At 38.4% G+C, this 9,788-nt stretch overlaps 1 protein-coding gene across 3 annotated transcripts; it reads right to left on the reverse strand.

The window, feature by feature from the left end:
• Positions 1-11: 11 nt before the first annotated feature.
• Positions 12-8,352, reverse strand: LOC118822412 (troponin T, slow skeletal muscle-like). 3 transcript variants are annotated; one of them, XM_036591454.1, is made up of 12 exons: positions 8,269-8,346; positions 6,530-6,572; positions 6,424-6,437; positions 4,567-4,588; positions 4,381-4,441; positions 4,150-4,266; positions 2,520-2,597; positions 2,306-2,419; positions 2,090-2,202; positions 523-613; positions 371-411; positions 12-230 (listed from the first exon to the last, which is right to left on the reverse strand). In XM_036591454.1, exons 2-12 carry the CDS (start codon positions 6,553-6,555, stop codon positions 182-184), a joined length of 726 nt encoding a protein of 241 aa, XP_036447347.1. In that variant the 5' UTR covers positions 6,556-6,572; positions 8,269-8,346; the 3' UTR covers positions 12-181. The 3 variants fall into 3 exon arrangements, with proteins under 3 accessions (XP_036447347.1, XP_036447356.1, XP_036447366.1); XM_036591463.1 differs by having other exon boundaries at positions 4,567-4,585; positions 8,269-8,338; XM_036591473.1 differs by lacking the exon at positions 371-411 and having other exon boundaries at positions 8,269-8,352.
• Between the last annotated feature and the right edge of the window lie 1,436 nt (positions 8,353-9,788).

Genomic DNA, 9,788 nt, shown 5'->3' on the forward strand with positions numbered 1-9,788 from the left:
GTAATAACATGTTTTGGCTAAATGTCTGAATTTTAATGTATAGGTAAGGTAAATAATGTACAGTTAGCAACACACTATTATTTACTCACAACCTATTTCATGCATTAAAACCCCCTAAATTTAAATTGGAATAAAATATTGTATGTTTTTGTGTTGAAATTTTGTATATTTTGGTGTGCATTCACTTCCAACGTCCTCCAACTTTGCCCTTGCCTCCTGTGCCCTTCTTACTGTAAACAGGAGAAAGATGCAATAAAGTTATATTATTATAACATATGGCTCTTTGTATGTAGAAAACAGACCTCATGCACTCACTCATTTCATTCATTCATTTCTTTCAGTCTAACAAACACCACTAAGATGATCTTACAATTTTTGAGCATGGGAGATGCGATTCAGAAGCACTTTGATCTAAAAATAGATCAGACAGGAATAGTATTATTGGCAGTCGACTCTTTTGCCAATTTCACTTTTATTGTAAAATAACAAAATTGACTGATTAAATGTAAAATGTAATCTGACCTCATATTTCTGCCTCCACATCTTCTCCATCAGGTCAAACTTCTCTGACTCCAGCTCATAGATCCACTCCCACATCTCTCTGGCACGCTCCCTACACACACAGTCATTTTTATCATAGGCTTTTCTTACTTAAGAGTGATACGCTAATTACAGTAACTGTCCCCTTTATTAAAACACATGCCTTGTAGCACCATATTGCTGGTGCACCAGCACCACACATACTACCATACCACTACCATGCCAGTGTCCTTGCTGTGCTGAGAATGATCCATCACTTGGTCAAAAGCAGTCCTGTGGTCAGAAACTGATCACTGATGAATGAGGTAGAGGGTGGATAATGCATTGTGCATATTAACAGATGGGCTACACTCTGTAATTGTACATCTACTCTGGCCCCAAACAGAATTTTGGCACTGAGCATTGGTAAACTTCAGTGAAGTTCTTAAGGTTACTTCATAAAATGTTGAAGAAGATGATATTTGTTTCAGAGAAGCACATCATCACACTGGTGGTAGACTCTTAGTGTGGGGAAAGCCTGGAGAAGAATTCCAACTGATCCAAGTCGACACTGTTTTTGTCATAATGGTGTTGGTAAGCTTGTGTTCATTGATGGGATCATGGAAAACATGCCTTGGAATAGCCTATTTAAAATAAAGGAACTTGATTTGACATTTTATTTCCTAACAGTGACAATTCATTTGTAAGAATGACACAAATGTCCAAATACTTTTTAGGGCCACTGTATAGGGATTATTCTACCAAACTGATTCAAAGTCAGTATTTCAGACTTTTAACTGACTTACACTTTTGACTGAAATCATTTTGCTGTGACTGACCCTATACCTTAATTATGTTTTTCATTAAAACTAATGGTTGAACATTCTGTTTTATTACTACCAAAACAATCACAACTTAGCAAAACTTTACTGAATGTTTCGGTACTGACCGGTTTAGCTAATTTTGAGGTAAAAATGTTAGCCAGTACAATGCTAGTAAACACAGTTTTGTACACACAAAATCATAATATTTTCATTAAAACAGTAGTGACAGTTCTTAATGTTACACACTTTGGGACACGTTTACTTCAAAACAGTGGTATCTATCTGCTCACCGTGTGGCCACGAGGGACAGGGATGCAGTCTTACTTCCTGCTCTGAAATGCAGGGGTGTGGCTAAAATAAGGCTCTGCCTACAAACTAAAAGTCTGTGTTTCAGTAGTGACATGAAAACATAGGACAGCAAGTTTTTTTCTCATGATCAATCTAAATCTTTCAATGTCAGTTTGAAAGAAACCAAATAAATATTTTAAAAAACAACACTGAGAAAAATGCAAATAAATGTAAGTATTACTTTCACAAATATTCTTTTTTAAAAGTAAATGTGTAAATTTTGGGGGTTGGAATTTGGGACAGACACATCCTGATAGAAAAAACTCAAGCCTTGAGTTTAAATAAATCATAAAATATTTTTCTACAGTTTCTGTACAGTGGTCCATATATGCATAGGTGGAGCTCATAAAGTGGTCAGTGAGTGGAAGTACAAGGTGAGTGTATGAGTTCACGCTCACCTCAGTCCATCCTCTCTCAGGTTGTCAATAGCAAGAGGTTTATGTCTCTCTGCCAGAGTCTTCCTTTTTATTTCTCTGCCTGTTTGTCTTTTTCCTCCTCTCCTCTGCTCCGCCTGCGCCATCAACCAATACGGATACAGGGCAACAGACGGAATGACAATCTGAGAGTAAACAGACAAAGCAATATGCACTGGTGAAAGTGCATGAACTCTGAACCTTAGCAAGAAAGCCTCCAAAATGTGCTCCCATGTTGGACAGAACTTTCTTCTTCTTAGCCTCATCATCGGCCCTCTTCTTCGCCTCTTCGTCCTCCTTCCTCTGACGCTCCTCCTAAGAACAGGCCAGAGAGAACAAGTCAGTGCATGTTCAGAAAAAATAAAAGCTGAACTGCTGAGACAGTTAGAGTCCCAATTCCTCCTCTTGCTCTCACCGCAATCCTGGTCTGCCGGTCTCTCTCTTTCTCTGCTCTGACCCTCTGCTGCTCTGCCCTCTCAGCCCTGCGATTCTCCTGACAAACACAGATGCTTCAGTAAAACCTGTGTCAAGTCACTTTAAGGTTATGTTTCTCTTTTTAACAAAAAAAAAGTTAATAAATCTACAAGGTAAAGGGCCCATATCACAGAAAACCTCATTTGTTTGTACCCTTTATATAAGAGTTAGCTGTAGTATGTAATCACTGTTAAAGTTTAAAAGCTTACCATTCAGTCTATATATATAAACTAACTTATATCCACCTATTCAGCCTATAGCAGGCCATTCACACTGACATTATAAGATGTGTTTTAGCCCTGACTGATTTTGAATGAGTTGCAACAGAGAAAAAACAGCTCTAATACATCTATCAGTCTTAAAGGCGCATTAACAAAAACAGCCTGTTTTATTCTAAGGGATACACAGAAGTTGGAAAATGGTTACATAAAAATGAACTATGACTGTTCACAGAACAAGCCAAAAAAATATTATAAGTGGACCATGAAGCAGGGGCCATGAATGTATGGCTCCGGAGCCATATGCGGCTTTGTCACTGCCCTCTTGCGCCTCCACAGAACTGGATTTTTAGGTTAAAAATAAAATAATCCACTGTTGCAGTAACATGAAGCTTTGCTGAGTCTTCTAACACACACTTCCAACAACATATGGTCTTAAACTCTGGAGTTAATTCATAAATTGTTTTAAACGCTGCTAATTCACCTTTTAACCCTGAAGATTAGCTCACAGACTGCTGGTCACACAGCAATGCAGACATCAGTCTTGCCTAGCTAGTAGCTTACAAAACGGCAAAGAAGAGAAGATGAACACCGATAATTGGACAGACTTATTTGCATTTAAAAGCACTCCAGCTGGTTTCTTGATATGTTTAATCTGCAACGAGAAACTGTCAAACACTAAAAAGTCACAAAGCTAAAGTCAGTTTCTTGTTGGAATTGTCTCGTTCCACCTTAAACGGTGCAGCAGTTACATTCTGGCACCTCAAGAACCTGGTAAATGACAAGCTGACTTCAATCAAAAAAACTTGACCGCTGAGAGACATTTTGGAAGAACCTATTCTACTTTTCAGAAAAGTTTCCTGCCAGAGACGTGAGAATAGCAACTATAGCTGAGCTACAGCTTAAAGCAGAGCAAAGTAACTGTGAGTTTTCATTTATATTTTTTAGTCTACACTAGTACATTAGCATATACTGAGACATATTTACAGCCAAGACGGTAAAACGTTACTTCAATAAAATGGACATCAAATTTTGTGGCTCCCAAGGTGGATTGCTCTTCACTAAAATACATGATATATGTAGGATATGAGCCCTGTAAGTCAATCTTTATATGCCACATCAGAGAAATACACTGAAATACAATGTATATAAAAAAATTAAATAAACCCTAAAAAAATAAATAAATGACCGACTGACTCATGTAGTTTTACTTTAAGCATTTTTTTATCTATTCATAAATAAAGAATGAACAGCCCTGGTGCTTGTGCCAAATGGCACCCACTCAGTATGAGGCCTGCTATTCACCAGAAAAAGATAAGAAAGGATTAGATGAAGAGAGAGAGGTTGACCGACAATTCTTTCTTTCAGAGCGATCAGTTCCTCCTCTTCCCTCTTCCTCTGGTCAAAGTGAACTTCTATCAGAGTCTGCAGTTCCAGCAGATCTTTCTCCATCCGCTTCCTGTGGATGTCCTACAGAAAGAATGAAACCCAAATAGAGGAACTGGTGCAGACAGAGTGAGTGCTGAAATGCAGAAGTGTATAATGAACCATGTGTTGGTGCTGATAGTGAAGAATTTAACTCACATCAAAATCTACTCGCTCCCCTTCTGGGATTTTGGGGGCGCCCAGCTGAGAGTGCATTGGCCTGCATGCATGCAAGCACACACATACAATATGTAACTAGCGTAACAGAAACTGTTTGTGCTGAAATGACAAATATTTGTAATGCTCTGTCTGTATGTGAGAGAGAGAAAGAGGTGGGAGTCATACTTGTATTTCGGGCGTTCCTCTTCTGACCCGAAAAAAAAGGAGGAGCATGGAAAACACAAAGTCCACTTAGTCACAAAAAAAAGTCCACTTAGTCACTGAACTCTTTCACCCCATCTGGTGTGAATTAGGCAGTTACAATATGATATCTAGTTAGTAACTACACCCTAAAGATGGCATGATACCACCCTATCTTTTCCAATACTGATACTGATATTGACACCTTGTGGATCGGCCGATACGTCATCCTCGTTTCAGATTTTTTTTCTTTACAGACTGTAGACCCCATGTGTCAAACACAAGGCCCACAGGCCACGTCAGGCCCATGACACAGTCTTTGGCCCATAAAATTATTTTAATTTTCTATTCTTAGTAGCCTGTTTCACCCTGAGATGCACTACAGTCCCCAGCATGCACTGCAACATAGTGTGCATTTCCAACCCCCTTCCCCCAACAACAATCTATGGGCCAGCGGTTACACAAAAAGAAAACATGCCTGGTGTCTAGTTCAAGCAAATAGGTAGTTTTTTAAAACAATTTATCTTTATTTAGAATTATTTTTGGACGAGTATTCAGTGCCTATTATGCCTGTTGCCGTTTTGGCATAATTTGGATAAACAATGGCTCGATCGGGTCAAGGCAAAATGTTAAGTAAAACTGAAATAAAAAAACACAGCTGGCCCACAGATTTGCTGAGATTTTGTTTTAAATATGGGACTTTTAGTGGTTGAGTTTGACCTCCCCTGCTGTAGACTGTAGACTACAAATTGTAAGTCTATGTCAGTTGCCTTATGAACACTGCCCTAGAGTAGAGTGTTAACCTAAACAAAGACACTAATACCCCACAGCTGACACCACATTACACATTGTGAGTCTGCTATTTCAGGACAGATTTGTTACAGGACTTAATCAGATTCACTCCTTTTTCCCTTCGATATTCAATACAGCATTTTCTGCATATATCAGCCCGATAAAGGTACCCATCAATATTGATGTGCGATCGGTACTAGATTCAAATTATCAATGTTCCTGTCCACAAACCAACAGAAAAACAGAATAGAAGAGGACAGCAAAGAGCCTCAGTTCAGACAGATGCAGCCAGAGGAACAAAGAAAATACTGAAAGTAACACATACACATTTTGATGAATGGGGAGTCAGAGCTGATGATATGAAAGTTGATCTGGATGAACGAAAAGTTCAAAATGAAGGCAAAATGCAAATTTGCACATCTCCAAATGGAACTGAAAGTTTATACAGTACCGTGCAAAAATATCAGGTACCTGAGAAAATTGGATATAAAAAGCTCTTTATCTGGTCAGTAAGCATTAATGTACTCACTCACTCACTCTGTCTATGTATGGTTCTATCTAGCACCAAAAAGGGTTCTTCTGCTGTTACAAGCTTGACACCGTAACAGTAGCAGAACCCTTTTTTGGTGCTATATAGAACCATTTTCAAAAAGGTTCTATACAGAACCATATACAACACATTCTCCATCAATCTGAAGAACATTTCACCATGCAAAGAACCATTTAAGAATGCAAAGGGTTCTTTGAGTGTTCATGGTTCTTTATAGAACCATTGTCTTTACTAAAGAACCCTTGAAGAACCATGTCTTGTACAGAATAATGATTCTAATACAGGATTTGACGTTTCACACAGGAACACAGAGAGACAGCTTCATGTTTCACACTCAAGGCCTTTTCTCTTCCTCTGCCTGGAGAGAGAGGGAGTGTGAAATAGAGGAATAAAGAATGCAGACCTCCACTCTTTAGTGCAGGTCTGTTACACAGAGGGAGTCAGTGATTAGAATTAGTGATGGTTTAACACAGCAGTGACAAAGACATCAGAAACCTTACCTCCAGCCTGTTCCCTAAAAGAGAAGAGAAAAGTCCTGTTAATGGAATTAAAGTTTAATGGAGTTTTGAAATGCTATTTGAATAAAAGGTGGACTGAGCTACTCACTCATGCTCCTCCTCTATGTCAGACATGGTAGAAAATGCAGACACTGGAGACAGAAACAGAGACAGAGAGAGAGACAGAGACAGAAGGTCATTAGATGCCTCAGCAACACAAAAACGCCTCCAGCCCTGTTACCAATGAGAGACAAAGTGACAGAGAGGGATCGAAACGTTTCAACTGGGAAACACTGCTGTATTAGCGCTGGCTAAAGTTATTATTAGCACTTAATCCACAGCCATGAGCTGATAATGACTCATTTCAGGGAACATTGTGTGACTTACCCAGAAACACATACCATGTTTGTTGAAGCATTTGTATGCAATTAGCCCGAGTTTAGATACGGCTTTTTGAAACTACAAATGAATTTTTGCTCCAAAACGCATTCCAATTTTCAAGATTTCTTGTTATTTTTTTTATGATATACATTGTTGGAAGTTGGCTTTACACATACAAGAAGGATCAATGCTACACTATGATTAATACCAAATTTATTTATACATTTTCTCTTATTCTTTTCAAAAACTTGCCATGTGCAAAATTGTTACAGATGGATAAACAACATTTTGGAATTAAACTTTTCAAATGCAGCCACATCTTAAACCAGAAGAGCAGCAATGCGACAGAAAATACTTTGAGATGAGAGAATCTGTTTGTTGATTGACAGTAAGGCCTGTTGTACTCGATTAAATGGCACATCTGAGTGAATCACTGCAGTCTACCATGTGGAGTCTTTCAATGGATATGTTTTGGCTGAAAAGCCACAACAACTTCCACTAAACAAAATGAAAATGGCCTTTTGGAGGGGTTTGCAAATCCTTCACATAGAATAAGTTCTCTTAATGGAAAAATTTGACTTGAGATTTAACTAAAAGGACAACTGACTGATAGCCAGATATGGACAACAGCAAAGCTCGTAATGAGATGGAGCAACTGTGTTATAACAATGATAACAATGGGGATATGATCTAAAGCTGGCTTAAATCTCTGATCCCTCAGAGCTAACATTTAAACCTGACCTCAGCCAGTCAGCATGAACAAACATACCAGAGACAGAGAGGGAGAGAGGGAGAGAGAGAGAGAGAGAGAGAGAGGTTGATCCTGTATTGCCTATAAAAATTGGATGAGTAAGTGTCTTAAAAATTTACCGCAGGTAATATAGTTTATATGAGAAACAGAGAACATCAGTCATACGGGGCATCAAAAAACTACATTTGCAAAATCCATTTATCACATCAGCTTCATCTGCTGCTGATATGTTGGCCTACTTGCATTCAGCTAATAATTCTATGAGCTAAAACTTCATTGAGGAACGCATTTCACATTCCCTGGTGGGCTGCAGTTCAAAACCATGTACGAGTTTCTGAAATCTGGTTGGCACAGACATAAACAGACAGGCTACTGCACTAGTATCCCAATGGTCCTGCTTCTAAAGACATATTTTCCTGCAATGTTCAGCTCCAACCCCCCATCTAACACTCTCTAGAGCTAACAAAGATGAGGACCCCCAGTGGCTGAAGTTCCTGACAGAATGGTAACATACTGAGTTATAGAGGACTCAATATCCCTCATGAAGAGCTTCAGACTATTAAAGACAAAATGAATGAAAGGAAATGAATGTATTAATAAGCAGGTAAATTAGTTCATACACACAGTGATGGAAGTTGCGAATGCTGAAATAAAAGCATGAGTGTCAAATAAACATACAGAAGTGCCCATGCTTGGCTGAAATAAGAGGGTCTTACCTCTCACTGTGGGGAAAGTATGTGATCACAGTGTGAAGAGAATGAAGAAGTAGATGAAGGTGTGCTGGTGGTGTATGCTGAAGAGGAAGTGTCTCACTGGACAGGGCGGACTGACTGTGCGTGTGTGTGTGATGGACAGGGTGGAGTGTGTGGATTATAGGGATTTTGTAGGAGAAAAGTTTGTAAAGGATGATAGACAGACGAGCTCAGATGATAATTACATCCTAACGCCAGCCACTTGGGTCAACCGTGGAGCATCTACCAATCAGGATAGAAACGGGTGCCACAACACACACTAAAGAAACCCTCATAGTGGGGCAGAGTCGCGTGTGTGAAGATTGGCAGGTGGACCCAGCCTTAAGCTCTGTGTACCAACTGGTATAAGGCCAACTATGAGACCCCCCTTCTCTGTCTCTCTTTCTCATGCACGCCTATGAAGTGTGGCCCAACCAATTTTAAAAAACGTGGGCAGAATGACAGTTACTGGGCAAAACATTCTGATAAAACTGAATGATAAAGCTGGATTCATTTCACATGGTCAAAAAAATTTAACTCCACTGAATTTCCATTAGTTTTAGTTCACCCTTATATAATACAACTGAAATAATGTGCAGTTGTTAATTTTCTCAGACTCAAAAAGCAGAAAATTTAATGGAATGTGTAATTTATACATGATCATTTCTAGTCTTTCTTCCAAAAACTGAATGAACATGAAAAATGACTTTTAAAATGAAAATTGAGGCCTTTAACAATGTGTTAATGATTCCATTTCTTTCTATTAATAAGCTATAACGAAAGACAACTGTCAATATAATGGAAACATTTGAAATGTCAATTTTGTTCATTCATTAGTTATTGTGATTGTACTTATTATATTTATGATATTATGCAATGAACTTTCATTGATATTATCCATGAAGCAACAACAATAACAAAAACAAAGCAACAGCATTCAACATTTATGGTAGAAGACAAAACAAATTGTGTGGATGTAAAAAGAAGCTTCTTAAGATGGTGACAATGCATTTGATTGAGTTTTGTGTTTATCTCGTACAGATCTGGGTGTTTGAAAATAGCCAAATCTAACTTTTATACCTTATGTAACTAGAGAGAAGGCATCTTCGGTATTGACCAGTCAGTTGTGATGATAAAATTGGTACATTTTTCCGACTTAAACACAGAGAGGTGCACTGCTCAGGCTAGAGGAGTGTGCTTTTCAGTCATGGTCCATATTGAAGCATGCTGCAGAGTTTGAAAAGGCATCATTTGAAAGGGGGCGAACACGCTCGTCTATATTCTTTGTTTAGATTAACGTTTTCATGGGTTCTCTTCTGAAGTTTTTTGTTTTGTTATCCTGTTGCTAATGGTTAGGAGACATTTTAAATGTTCTTGCTATTTTAAGTTAGTGTTTTGTGCTCATCAATTCAGCAATGCTATAAAAATGTGAAGAAACGGATACTGTCAATGTCTCTGTACAGTGTTATAAGAACAGAAGAAAATTCCATTATATTCTAAATTTA

The sequence above is a fragment of the Colossoma macropomum genome, unplaced genomic scaffold, assembly GCF_904425465.1.
Source record: "Colossoma macropomum unplaced genomic scaffold, Colossoma_macropomum, whole genome shotgun sequence".
NCBI classification, from domain to species: Eukaryota; Metazoa; Chordata; class Actinopteri; order Characiformes; family Serrasalmidae; genus Colossoma; species Colossoma macropomum.

What these genes read in the sequence shown, in the direction of transcription:
- LOC118822412 (XM_036591454.1), bottom strand. Translation starts at nt 6,555, where the DNA reads ATGTCTGACATAGAGGAGGAGCATGA. An exon ending in TCGCTCTGAAAGAAAGAATT is followed by an intron (nt 2,598 to 4,149) that starts GTCGGTCAACCT and finishes TGTGTTTGTCAG; the next exon opens with GAGAATCGCAGGGCTGAGAG. An exon ending in CTGAGAGAGGATGGACTGAG is followed by an intron (nt 614 to 2,089) that starts GTGAGCGTGAAC and finishes CTGTGTGTGTAG; the next exon opens with GGAGCGTGCCAGAGAGATGT.